At 31.6% G+C, this 15,086-nt stretch overlaps 1 protein-coding gene and 1 long non-coding RNA gene across 2 annotated transcripts; both read left to right on the plus strand.

Annotated features, from left to right (window-relative positions):
• Window positions 1-648: 648 nt before the first annotated feature.
• Window positions 649-1,025, plus strand: LOC144565954 (uncharacterized). Its single transcript, XR_013515080.1, has 3 exons — window positions 649-711; window positions 742-806; window positions 976-1,025. It is a non-coding gene; the product is annotated as an uncharacterized LOC144565954 (long non-coding RNA).
• A 2,215-nt stretch (window positions 1,026-3,240) lies between these two features.
• LOC144566506 (protein root UVB sensitive 2, chloroplastic-like) lies at window positions 3,241-7,081 on the plus strand. Its single transcript, XM_078316540.1, has 10 exons — window positions 3,241-3,331; window positions 3,442-3,552; window positions 4,168-4,256; window positions 4,344-4,428; window positions 4,540-4,599; window positions 4,686-4,779; window positions 5,012-5,109; window positions 5,393-5,572; window positions 6,017-6,139; window positions 6,549-7,081. Exons 1-10 carry the CDS (start codon window positions 3,317-3,319, stop codon window positions 6,981-6,983), a joined length of 1,290 nt encoding a protein of 429 aa, XP_078172666.1. The 5' UTR covers window positions 3,241-3,316; the 3' UTR covers window positions 6,984-7,081.
• Window positions 7,082-15,086: the final 8,005 nt, after the last annotated feature.

Here is a 15,086-nt window from a genome sequence, read left to right on the forward strand (position 1 = left end):
ATAGATACTATTACAAGTTATATTTGATGATATTAGAAGTTATAGGATAATCATCATAAATACTATTACAAAGTGCACCAGTTAGATAGTAACTCGCCTCACAGAAGGAGAGATGGTACCAACAACAGAGAATCTGGGGGTTGAGAAAAAAAGCAGCATTGGTTATTGATTGGAGGTTGTGGCCGTGGCCGTGGGAACACAGACAGAGACACAGCACGCAATAATTAAAGTGCACCAGTGTGTACACTGCACAGTTTGAACTTTAGAGCGCTTCACCTTCACCTGCCCGAAATTATTATATAAATAATTGTTCCCGAGAAACAACATCCCATATTCCCATACTGATACTGTACTGTACTGTACTGTACGCTCATTTCCACTTTATCCATCTAGTATATAGAGTATAGACTCCCCTCGTATGTCGTATCGTATGGACTACGGACTACTCCACAGTCCACATTATTTATTTATTCTGCTGCTGTGCTGTGCTGTCTTAGAAAGTCAACAACCACATGACACATGACAGCTCTTTTCTTTATAAACCCAAAAAACAGAGACACCCAACTGCCCTTTTGTATCTGCCACCAAACCAATTCAAATCAAACCATAGCAAATGAAATTTTAGAGAGGAAGACAAATCCACGCGGCCGGCCATGAAACCAAAGTTTGCATCTATCTTTCTAGTAACCCTAATTCTTTTTCTCTCCGTGCGTTTCTCTCAAGCTCAAGCTCAAGCTCAAGCTCAAGCTCAAGCTCAAGGAGGGAGGCATTTCCCAACTCATTTCAGCGTAAATCGCCATGTAGAGGTACTTAATTAGCTCCTTTTATTTTATGTCCATTTGTTGAGCCTAGATAACTTGTTAGTTCTTTCAACAATTTAATTTATTTTCCATTTCAATTGATCAACTTCAATTTCACGACCAAACAATTAAATACTAACTTAATTTCAATTCTACCATGCATGCATATATATAGAGAAACGAAGAGGTTGATTTTGATGGATTGGATGAACAAGCGTGTGACAAATCTGAAGAAGAGTGCATGATGAGAAGAACACTAGTGGCGCACACCGACTACATCTACACTCAAGGGAACAACAACAACTAAAAATAAAAATAGATAGATGGCCCTCAGCCTAAAAAAATCTTCAAGTTTTCAATGCACTTGCTGGGATTTTTTTTTCTTTTTTCGACTAGTTTATTCTGTCATCACTGCAAGTCTTGTTAATTGCATGTTTCTTCTAAAACTGTTATGTATGGTGATAGAAAATGTTTATTTGAGATGTTGCTAAATAAAATTTTAAATCTTTTTTTATTTATTTTTACATTTACCGTTTTTTAAGCTTAAAATATTGACAATTTTATTTTATTTTTAAGTCATTTTTAGTCATCTTTCATAAATTATAAAAAATAGTAAAAAAAATTCAAAAATAGTAAAAATTAGTATTCTACAAGTTTATTATATGAGAAAAGGTAACGTCCTCCGGGCTACAGTCCCCCGAAAATTCTCGTGTATAAAAGTCTTCTTTTTTTTAGCTTAGTTCTGACGCGCTTTCAACTGCCACAACTGCCATAATTTCAAGTATAATATGTATGTTTACAGGATAATATGTGTATTTTCACAGGATAGTATGTGTATGTTCACAGGATACTATGTGTATGTTCACAGAAGGTGGTCCCCAACAGCTGTCACGTGTTTTCAACAGCTGTCATGCGTTTTTAACAGCTTTCACGCGGTTTCATCTGCAGAACATCCATTGAACTTGTTTATATGATTGTTGTCATAGTATTACAGGATCTAATGAACTTGTTTATAGGATTAGTGTAAAAGGTCCGGGGATTTTCGGGGGACTGGTGGTCGGGAACTGTTAGCTGCTTCCTTATTATATAACCAATTTATTGAGCTACTTAAATCGAAGTTTGAAGTTTATATAATAGATTTTTTAGACCGTAGCATGAATGACCTTATACTATTTATAGTACCCAAGGCTTACTCAATTTTAAAATACACATTTTATCTTTTAGATAATATAAACTTTGTCATTAGAAACGCTCTTCCGTTCTTTCACGGGTATTAATTTATCTTACACTTGGCTTATTGGGATATTTTAATCTCAGTTACAAATTAGTTTGTAAATATTGATGTGATAATTGTAACATTAATTGTAATAATGTAAAACAATTGCTAATTTAGCAAACCTGTTTCTGGAGCTTAAATTGTCACATCATCAGCATATATATTTAATTTTCAATTGTCGATAGCAGAAAGGTACAAATAAATTATATTAAACAATTTAATAGTCTCATAAATTGAAATAGGAGATGAATTTTAGGGATGAAAATAATATTGATATAGTTTCCATGATAATTACTAAAATACTAATCTGGTATAATAGAGTATCTTATTTATTTTTTTATGTTTTGCAAATGCTTGAATGCAAATAAAGATGCTTTTAGACTCCATATTGTCGATTTTACGATTTTGGCCGTTAACCTTTGTATTCTATATATTTCATGGATTCTAAAACGGACAAATCACACAGGCACAGCCATGAACTAAGAAGGTTAAGAAAAGCAATGCAATGCTTAATTATCTAATGTCGATTTTACGATTTTGGCCGTTAACCTTTGTATTCTATATATTTCATGGATTCTAAAACGGACAAATCACACAGGCACAGCCATGAACTAAGAAGGTTAAGAAAAGCAATGCAATGCTTAATTATCTAATGTCCGGCCCAATAGAAGTTTAGATTAATTTTGAGCTGTCAAAGAATAACAAGTTTTGATCCATAATTAAAACATTAAAACCTCAAGCTCAAGATAAGCAAAACCTCCTCTGTTTCTGCCTTCGTGCTGTGCCGTGCCGTGCCGTGCCGTGCATTCTATCTTTTAATTGAATTTTTTCCTTAATTAGTTTATGTGGATGAGCATTCTCTTTCTAATGTTGATTGATTATTATAGTTGTTAATTTTTAAAACTTTTATTATACCAAATCTCAGTTTTGTTGATTTTTACGCTTCGACAGTACATAAATGTACAAATTATTTGTGGGCTCACACAGTACGGTCCAATTTGATCCGGCCCAGTAAAAGTAAAAGTAAAAGTAAAAGTTCCTTTGATATTGACTAAAATAGGCCTCATTTTAATTATCTAATCCTAATGTGATGTCTAGCCTAATAATTTTAATTTCATTTTAATTTTGGGCTGTCAAGCTTGATCCAAAAATCTCCAAGCTCAAGATAAGCAAAACCTTTGATATTGTTTCTTCCTTCCCGCTGCGCGTTCGATCCTCTGAGACTGAGACTGAGACTTCCATGGATTCACTACTGGTAAAGATACTCGGCTTTAACATGATTAATTTTCGGTAGTTTATGTGGATAAACGGTCATTTTTCTCATATTAAACAGTTGTTTTCTCTTTGTGTATTTGGTCACTTTAGAGAAAAATTCAACCAGCGCCAGTGAAGGAGAAAGATGCGCCTGGTTTCTGGCTGGAAATCTCTGATTCTGTCTCGCAACACTGTAGCTTCGGTTCTGATGGTCGCCTCACTGTAATCTCGCACCTAATTACTTCGTATTCTCAATTTAGTTAGTTTGCTGCTTAGTTTAGCTGGTTGACTTGCTTTTTGACCTATTGAGTGAGTTCAATCAATGGTACCCTTTTATCCCTTTACCTGACCCGTATTGTATTTGGTAAGACGGGTTAAGGTAAGGGTAAAGTTTCTTTTTCTTTTTGTTAACTTAACGGGTAAGGATGTGGGTAAAACTATTTCCTACTCGTTACCCTGTAGGGATGTAATAAAAATATTTCTTATGATTTTGTACTTTATCAAATTTCCACAAGACAAACTAGTTATATTCATTTTTTCTCTTTCTTTGAAAAAATATTTTATGGGAAGCACAAATGGGAGTGTAAGTGGCCCCCCTTTTACCCGTTTATCCGACCTGTACTGTGTTTGATAAGACGGATATGAGTAAGGGTTTTTTTTTCGTTAGCTTATCTGATAAGGTAAGGGTAAAGGTGAACTTTTTTTTTCCGTAACTATAACGGGTACGGGTATGACAATGCTTCCACCCGACTCCTATCGTACCCGTTGACACCAGTAGGTGAGTTCAATATACCGCAACAATTTTTTAATTGCATGGTGTTGAAACTCGGATTGTAGGTTAAAACTTTGAAAGATACAAGACCCCTGCATCAGAGATTGGTAGAGTCATTTTTGAACAAATTCTTTCCTTCGGGTTACCCATACAGGTATATGTATTATGCTTTCATATTTGTAAATTGGATGTTACCCAAGGTCCACAGATCTGTTAACATATCGTGAAAAATAAATTTTAGTGTGAACGAGGGGTACTTGACTTACACACAATTTCGGGCTCTACAGCATTTCTCTAGTGCTACCTTATCTGTTCTTTCTACTCAGGTCAATTAATCTTTTAAATGCTTAATGTTTATCTACTTTCACTCTTTTTCTAGTTTTTCTACTTCCACTCTTTAATTTCCTGCTAACAAGTCAATGTGAGCTCTGGCTCAGTCTTTGTTATTTGCTGCAGGTTTGAGACCGACACCTGCACAAGCAACAGCTGTCAGCTGGGTAAGTGTAAAAATTTAAGATAAAGTACCAATTAATTATTAAATATATCTCTTGGATTCATTTTATTTTGTCCCTGATATACTTAGATTCTAAAAGATGGAATGCAACATGCCGGAAAACTGATATGCAGTAGCATGGGTGCACGAATGGACTCAGAGCCTAAGACCTGGCGAATAATAGGTATGTTATCGACCAATACTGATCCTTGTCTATACTGGTACGATGTATCTGTAGTACTGATTTTCTTAGACTAGTTGTTCATGAACTACACTGGTATTAGACTAGTTGTTTGTTTCTTGTGGATCTCACCTATTTAAAACTGTTGATAATAAATCATAATGCAATGGTCCTTGTGCTTCACTTCTCTTTGAAGGTTTTGGTTATAATTATGTTACTTAAATTGGTTTTCTAGCTGATGTGTTATACGACCTTGGTACTGGGTTGGAGGTCATTTCTCCATTGTGCCCTCAGCTTTTTCTTGAGATGGCTGGATTGGGAAATTTTGCCAAGGTAATGAGTTTAGTTTTTAATTGCAATTTTTCTTTTTGATTGTGCTTAGCTTTTAGTGGGGATAATCTGTGTAATATATCATGATTATCTTTTAGTACCTTTACAATTTAGCACCTATCTGTCTGTTTTGTATCAAACATGCCCCTTGAAGAAGATATTACAGGATTTCGTATCTGGAGGGATGTCTCTTATATGCATCTCTGGGACACATGTGCCAAATTTGTTTGTTGTGTTTTGGGACGAGTAAAATTTGATTTTTCCTATTTCATAAAAATATTCTCAGGGGATGGCAGTGGTGGCAGCTAGAGCAACAAGGCTACCAATATATTCATCTTTTGCAAAAGAGGGAAACCTGAGTGATTTATTTGCAAAAGGAGAGGCCATATCTACCCTTTTCAATGTGCTTGGTATTGGTGCCGGCATTCAGCTTGCATCTACTGTTTGCTCCACCATGCAAGGCAAGGTACGTATGTTATCCATGCATGTTACAGGATTATAGTATACCGTTGGTGCCAGGTGACCTACAATAATACCATTTAGTTATTGCATTTTACAGGTATGTCATCCTTTAGTAATAATTTGATTTGGAGCCCTGAAACATTAAATTTATGCTTAACCCATCAAAATCAGAAATATCACATACACCCCTGCTCTCTGTGTCTTATAAAAAAAAGAAGACAAAATTCCTCCTTCGCATGCATAGTATGGCGAGGAAGGGTGATCACTTTGAATCTCTCCAAGTAACTGTTAATAGTTGGGCAAATAAATATTTTATTATTTGTCAGGTTTGCACGGTCACAAGCAGGGGGTACACTAGAAATTTCTTCTGTGGGGTATTTATACAAACAGCCATTAGAGAAGTTCCATCTGTCAATATTCTGATTTGTATTAATTTATTATGTTTTAGATGATTGTGGGGCCTTTGCTTTCAGCCTTGCATATATATGGAGTAACACAAGAGATGAAAGCAACACCTGTCAACACTCTCAACCCGCAACGGACGGCCCTGATTGTAGCAGATTTCATCAAGGTACATACTGTGTACAAAAGATGTATGAAAGCATGATCTGATCCATTGTCAAGATTACAACCCAAGCATATTAACCTGATGTAGCTATTGTACGAGTCAAGTGGCTCTAGGTATTAAAATATATATAGGTTTGGTAAATTGTTTGGTGTCTGATGGAACAACTGGGGGTTAATTGATGCTACATTTTGTGGAATCGGACCTTATTTAGAGCTAGTTGAGACTAAATCGGATATTGGTAAGCTAATCATACAATGGAGGTAAAGGAAGCTGAATTGCACAAATGAGTGCTAATCATACAATGGATTAATTTGATCTTTGGACTATCATATATGATCCTCCCTTAAATTAAATGACAATATAAGCAATCACTTCATATATACTACTTGCTTATTTTATAAATGTTTGTCAGAGTGGTAGAGTCTCAAGCCCGGCCGACTTGCGATACAGCGAGAACCTAATCTTTCCTGACAGGTTAATAGAAGAAGCTGGGAACGTAAAAGTTGGTAAACCCCTTCGTGAGAGCTTGAACCCTAGGAGCATTAACAGATTGAAACAAGTCTTTTCGGATGAAAAGTTTCTCATAAACCGAAAAAGCAAGAATAAGTGTTACATGTTACTGGAGGTGAATGCAACTGGAGAGGATGCGCTGAGGGGGTGGCTTGTGGCAGCTTTTGCTGCTGAAATGGATAAGTCCGTTGCTTCGAGTTCGGAAGATTATGAAATTTTACACGAGGCGCGTGAAAAGATGGTACAGATTTTCCCTTCCTTTATTTCTCAAGTGAAGAGTAGAGGTTGGCATACAGACCAATTTTTAGATGGTAATAGAATACGGTTTTCGTACTAAACATATATGTCTAATTGGTATGGAGAATTGGAGATGGAAAAAATTGAAAGAATGTTGTATTGTTTGATTTTTATTGAGCAAATCTAGATTATCCAAAATTTTCAATATATGATGCAGTATTTTCCTTTTTGTGTGAACTTCAATTAACGTTCTTTTTCTTTCATCATACATATTGTGTTCACTGAGATTTAAATTCGAAACCACTTAAAACTAGATTTATGCTTGAGTTATAAGTTAGGTTTTAATCAAGCTTCTAAATAGTTAGCTATAGCGGTTTTGGACCTAAAAAGCTAAGTTACGGGTTTAAACTGCGCTAATCGAGTTACGGCCGCTATAGCGTGTAGCGCGTATGGGCAATAGTGGTTTGCTATGCTACATGCGCTATTCGCTAAAGCTTTTTTTTTTTTTGAGTCTCCCCGCTATGCCGCTATAAACGCTATTTAGAACCTTGGTTTTAATACTTAGACATTTTAAATCAGTAATTTGTGAAGCAGGCATGTTACACTACCTACTTGTGGTGAACATAACAGTATTTTACGTACCTTTCTGGGGAAGATAAAAATACAACTTCGTAACATTAATTGGAAAGAATTTAATTTTCTTATTGTTGTTTTGCAGCGAGTTATTTTTTAACAATACATAAAATAAAATAAAAAGACAAATCACGTCTAACAATAAATCATGAGTGAGTCTGTGGTATTATGCATAGCGCAGATTGGTTCATATTAAGGATCAATATTTTTATTTTTTAAGTTCAAGTAATTTATCATGTTGAACGGTTCAGATAAATTGTTTGAATTTTGAAAATGAAGATATTGACTCATAGTACGGACCAATATGTGCCGTAGCCTCACTCATAAATCATTCTCTTAGCTGATGAGTGATGACGAAAGGAATTTTCAAGGAAGGTGTTAGTTAGTGTATTAATCTTGGGCAGGGCACAGGTGGGCCGGGTATACCCGAGCAGGGGCACGGGTAGAGGTCGGGCACGGATACGGTATACGGGTATCTCGAACTGAGTATCACGGGTATTTTTTTTAAAAACTCTGCCCTGCCCGTTCTATACCTGTGTCCGCTGTATCCTTGAGGGGCAGGGCGGTCCGGTTTTTTTTTTCTGTTTTTTTAACAGTGTCGTACAAATATTATTACGTGTTTATAATTCGACTTTTAAAATCCGAATAGTTCAATATCAAATATTATATATATATATATATATATATAAAATTATCAAGTCACATCTTTATAATTTCTAAATAAATAAAATTTGTAACTTATATATAAAAATTATTCTTGCGAAAATTTGTATGTTTATTCGGCTAAGTACAAATGTATTTATTTATTTCTTTACACGAGTCATTTTATTTTATTTTCAAATTCTCATTCTAATTATATAGTTTCATAATTTATTTATATCTCGAAACTTTTAGTTTACATTTTAAATTGATAATATATTTTCTAAACATTAATTTTAAATTGATAATATATTTTGTAAACGTTCATTTATTTTCAATAGGTTAAATAAAATATAAATAAAAATATCTTAAATCAATTACTTTAAAACAATAAAATATAAACAAAAAATTTCTTAAACCAATTACTTTAAAAATAATTATGCATTATTTTAAAGCAATAGATTAAAAAATAAAAGTTACTTATTCAATAATAAAATTTCAACTTAAGATAAATAAATGGATGGATTTTAGTGGTAAAATTATATTCAATAATAAAATTTCAACTTAAGATAAGTATATCTGTATATGTTAGTTTTTTTTATTTAGGATATATAATGATGTTTACATCAGTTTACTTATTATAATGTAGATAGGAATGTCTATAAATGTATTAATGACTATTATTCTTAGTGTATGTGTGCTAATATATCTACTAGTTGATGTACTTACAATTAAGATGTATCCTAATTATCTTTAATAAAAAAAAAAAATTAGACTTGCAGGAAACAAAACGCATGTGTTAGTTTAAACCATGTATGACCAATATAATTGGGATATGTAACTAGGCAATTTGTCAATTTTCTCAAAAACATCATAACCATAGTTTAAGAAATAAGATTAATTAGGGTATATAGACTATCTAGTGCCATCAAAGACAGCATCCGATCCTTTCATTTTTTTTAATTGGATTAATAATGCAAGTATCAAAATTTTACACCATAACCATAATTTGAATTTACTTGTCTCTAGGAATATAAAATTGAGTGAAAATATTTTGTAATCGTTTGACGGTATTTTTTAGATATATATTACTAAAATTATCCAAAAATATGTTAAAATTTATTTTTGACAAAAATAATATCATGTTGATATATAGTCTATGGACTCCATATTAAATAATTCAATTTTGTCCCAAATATATAGTACTTGATCAATAATTCTAAAATGTACTCCATCCAAACTTGTTAAAAAATAGTTGTGCATAAAGGTAAAGTTTTAAAACCTTAAATTATCTTTGAAATATACACTGAATTTTTAAAATGTACTCCATCCAATTTTTTTTCTGTTTTTTTTAACACTGTCGTATAAATATTATTACGTGTTTATAATTCGACTTTTAAAATCTGAATAGTTCAATATCAAATAGTATATATATATATACATAAAATTATCAAGTCACATTTTTATAATTCCTACATAAATAAAATTTGTAACTTATATATAAAAATTATTCTTGCGAAAATTTGTATGTTTAATCGGCTAAGTACAAATGTATTTATTTATTTCTTTACACAAGTCATTTTATTTTATTTTCAAATTGTCCTTCTAATTATATAGTTTCATAATTTATTTATATCTCGAAATTTTTAGTTTACATTTTAAATTGATAATATATTTTCTAAACATTCATTTTATTTTTAATAGGTTAAATCAATTACTAATTATTTTAAAATAATATTGCTTAAATCAATTACTTTAAATTGCATAAATTTAATTAATATATGTATATATAATATATTTACATATAATTATATATAACTTAGGTTTTTGTACAATATATTAAGTGTTTTAAAATTTGATATACATATACATATACAATATATATAATGTAGGGGTTGGGGGAAATTTTTTTTGAATTTTGAATTTAAAAAAAAAAAAAAAAAAAAGGTACACAGGTATAGGGGTATGGGCACAGGCACACGGGTACACGGGCACGGGTATGGTCGGGTACGGGTATGGTCGGTCCGGGTATGGTCGGATATTTGCCCAAAAAATCGTGCCCAGCCCGTTTTTGCCCTTACCTGTGTACCCGATCTATACCCGGGCTCGGGCATGGGTACCCCGAGCACAGGGGTACGGGCGGGCAGGGCAGGGCATGCCCTAGGAGGGCAAAATTAATCCTCTAGTGTTAGTGAATTTTCTTTCATAATTGCAATGTGCCAACAAAATGTGAAGAATAAATCATCACCACAGAAGACTATTAAGATCTGTTAAAAAAAAAATACGAAAGAAGACTTGGTAACAAAGTGAAATTCCAATTTCCAAGTCAAAAATAGCATTGTGAATTTGTAATTGGAGGCCGAAATTACCGTGACTACATCCCTTCTTATGTGAAAGTGAAAAGATAATAAGAGCAAAACAGAGATCAAAGTACTGGCTGTACTACTGTTGCTTGCGATATTAATTTTTATTGTTTGGAGAGAACGTTGCACAAGAATGATCATTGATGAAGGCGGAACTATATATAATATTTAGTTAATTTGGAGGGCAAATGTAAAATGCATGATGTATATATAGCTACTATGATTTGAACTCAAATTCCAACAACAATTCTAACCACTAAGCTAATTAAGCTAAGCTATAAGTACATGCTTGCTATTTTACGAGAGATGTTGAATTTTTTTTTTTTTTTGATAAAAGTGGCTTAATCACCACCGATTTCATTACTTGAATGAAACCTACAAAGTTAGAAATTTGGTACCAAGCTGATACCAATCAAACCCAACATCATACCAAACAAACCAAATCAATTTCCTATGAATAGCTATCAAAAAAAAAAAAAAAAACTACATAGCAGTCAACAACTTTCAAAAGAAACAACCAACTAATCATCACTAACAACTAGGCTATTAGCGGCTGTTGAATTCCGTGGCTGTACCCCACTTATTTCTACTATGTTCTCCTCCTGAAAACTATCGTCATCAAGCTGACGCTCTAAACCACTTGTTCCAGCTACTCTCTCCTCCTGCAAAAGAAAATTATCGAAGACAACAGGCAATTGCAATACATCAGTAGGTAGAACTAAAGATAATGTAAGAAGAGTACCCCTTTGAATTTCACCCAAAATTGTGTTAAATAAATAATTTGAGATCCTATAGATCTAAGAGAAGTATGAATCCTCTCAAAATAAAGTTTATTCCTTGTTAACCACATAACCCAAAGTATTGCCCCTCTCACAAGTTCGATCAAATACCTATCTTTAAAAGGAATTAAAGCATCAATAAACCACAATTCTTCTATAGTCATAATATCAAACGTAAAGTTGTTATAATCAGCTATCCAATTCCAAATTGTTCTAAAAAAGGTACATTGCAAAAATAAATGATCTATTGTTTCAGGAGCCCCACAAAATAGACAAGCTACATCTCCTGACCAACCACGTTCGCTCAAATTTACTCTAGTCAGAATCTTTCTTTGCTTAACAAGTCACAAGAAAATTTTAATCTTAAAAGGAATCTTTGCTCTCCAAATAGAATCAAAAGTAACATTTTGAATCCCTCCATACTCAAACCAGGTATAGAAAGAGTGAACCGTAAATTTACCATTATTATTCCATCTCCAACTCAAAGTATCAGCCTGATCACTATCCAAATGCACTACCCTAAGTTGAGAAACTAAACTACACCATTCTTCTCTAAGCACCCCTGTTAGTTGCCTCCTAAAAGTCAAGTTAATATTACCAGAATCTAAAACTGATGCTACAGATATACCAGTGTTAATTGCTACTGAATACAACTGAGGATATAGTTCACTTAAAGGACATTCTCCCATCCACCTATCTGTCCAAAACATAACCTCCTTTCCATTACCTACTGTTTTCTTAAAACCTAAGTCAACAATTCTTTTTAGTTTAAAACATTCCTCCAAAAGGTTGACATCTGATAACCACACCCATGCAACCCATATTTAGCTAAAAGAATATCCTTCCACATCCCTACAACTATAGGATCATTATATATATACCACCATTTAGCTAATAGAGCTACATTCATAGTACGCAAGTTTAAAAGACCCAAACCACCTTGTGATTTCATATCACAGACTAATGACCACAAAACTAAAGAAATCTTTTTTCTAACTGAACTACCCCCATACCATAAAAATCTCCTCCTAAGTTTGTCGATATGCTTTCTAATTTGAACAGACATTTTATACAAAGCAAGCCAATATAAAGGAATAGCAGAAATTACTGCATTTAGTAGTGTTACTCGACCCCCTATAGATAGTAATTTACTTTTCCATCCTTGTAACTTTTTCTCAATTTTATCAATTAATACATGCCAACAGTCAATAGGAACAGCTTTCCAATAAACAGGTACACCTAAGTAAGTTATAGGCAGTTGACCTATTGTACAACCAAACCTATCAGCTAATCTCGTACTTTCCAACTCATTCAAATTCAGTGGTATCATAACACTCTTATGGTAATTAATTTTCAAACCAGTCATGTTCTCAAAACCTATTAATAATAATTTGAGTGTTTCTACCATCTTATCACTAGCATCTAGAAAAAGTAGGATATCATCCGCAAAATGAAGATTAGATGTTGAATTATATATAAAAAAAAAAAATTAAATTTCAATATGTGCGATTAGAGTTTTTGAAAGTATAGATAAAAGTGACTATGCACTTCGGACTTGGCTGTATATATGCCCCCGAAAACAATGGATACAAATGCTTGTAGAAGATTTTCCTCAAAAAAAAAAAAAAAAATGCTTGTAGGAGATATTCTTTTTGAAAAAAAAAGGCCATTTAATTAGATAGGTATATTAAAATGTTTCTGTGTTGCTATTTTGCTGCTTTTCAAATTGTAACGCTACTTTCTAAGCAGTTTTTTTTTAACAAAAAAATAAGGACACATCCTTATTTTCTCTCAAAATGTTTGTACGGAATTCAAGGATATATAGCAACACCTATAATATATATGTATGAGAATATAGCACAGACACTTCTTATATACCCATTCCGAGACTTTATGTTTTAGTAAAAATTAATTAAAAGGAAAGGATTTTATTGTGCCATATAAATATAATGCCATGTCATGCTACACAGAGCACCATATATCCAAATTATATCTATAAATTGATGAATGATATATTATAAAAAAGAAGCAGCAATTAAGATAAACGTTGCTAGTCCTGAAAGAGCTGCAGCATTAAAAAGCGTTGTTCATAGTGGTGTAAAATTAAGTTTCATACGTGATGTAACACCTCTGCCACATAATAGATGCCGCCCCCCCTAAAAGAAGACGTGTTTAAAAAAAAATCTTTTGATTAATTGAAAAAAAAAACTCCGGTGTATAGAGAGGACCTCACCGTTTGAGAGGTAACCATAGGAACAATGGAACCCACTCTTTTTTTGGAATCAATATTGAATTATTTATTTAAGAATGGAAAGAAAAACAAGAATCGTGATTGAGAAGATTCTAGTAGCGAAAGTCATTGGAATCAATATTTGATATATTGAAGTATTTTGTTATCGATTGACCCTAGACGTAGAAAAGAATAACTGAAAGAAAAGAAATCGAATCCATTAGTTATTAGTTATTTGCAAAAAATGGAATTTATCTTTTGTATTTTTATTTTTTTTAATCTTCTTATTTCTTTATTAATAGACATTTAATACACATATATTTCAAAATTTTAGAAATTCATTTATTTCTAATTGAAAAACATATTGAAACACATATATTATATAGAAGTATAGAAGGAAATCTTCTCTGTAGTTCAATAGATAACTAAATATCTTATAGTTGAGTAATATTAGTATTAGAAAAAAAAATATAATTAAAGTTTTATTGAAAGAATTCAATAGTCTTTTCTTTTTACTCAAGTTATATATAAATATATTATTTTTAATTTATATAAGATTCTCCTAAGATTCTCCATTGTTTTTTTATTATTTTATCCTCCTTTTCTTTGTCTTTCATTTAAATACCTAATAATAGAAATGAAAATACATTATTTATTATTTTTTGAAAGTTAGATTAAAAAATATCGAAGAATTCTTTCATCTTAGCTTAGATATTTTATTTATATTAGAAAATATAAAAGAATGATATAATAAATAATTCTTAATTCTTTCTTTTGAACAAAAAATGTCTTTCACATAAAAGAAATAAAAAACACTTCCTTTCAATGGTAGTTCCAAAAAAAGTATTTCTATGTCAAAAAAACGTATTCGTAGAAATATCTGGAGAAAAAAAGCATATTTAACTGCAGTAAAAACATATTCTTTAGTAAAATCACTTTTTATTGGAAATTCAAAAAGTTTTATTGAAAAAAAATCAAATAAAAGAATTTTTGGTTTTTACATAATAGATATAGATTAAAATGCTATAGATTAGAGAACTAGCTTTAAAATAACTGATTAATATTAATTTCAATCTTTTATTATTTTAAATTATTATTTTTTATTTAGTAAAATTTTAGTTAAGATTACACTCTAATTAGAACTAATAAACTATATTGTATATAATATTTAATTTTTCCTAAGACATATATTTTAGAGTGTTAAGTACTTAAGTAATGAATTTTTCACAATAGAAGAAAATTCTTTTTTTTTCTATTGTAAAAAGTTTAATAGGACTTCAATCAATATAAAATTATAAATTGAGATTTATATATTCCCTATATATTTCTATTTTTATAGAGATTTTTATAATAGAGCTATAAATTTTTACCAGAAAATTAAAATGATAAAAATTTTGCATTTATTTTTCTTATTTCTACTAAGTACTAAGATGTTAAATAATTAACATGAAGAAATAAAAATATATTATGTTGTATGAAAGTAGATTTATATATATAATTTGATGAATTTGATTATTTTATAAACGAGAACATTAACTTTCTCATTGATATCATAGGAC

The sequence above is a fragment of the Carex rostrata genome, chromosome 15, assembly GCF_964058835.1.
Source record: "Carex rostrata chromosome 15, lpCarRost1.2, whole genome shotgun sequence".
Lineage (NCBI taxonomy): Eukaryota > Viridiplantae > Streptophyta > Magnoliopsida > Poales > Cyperaceae > Carex > Carex rostrata.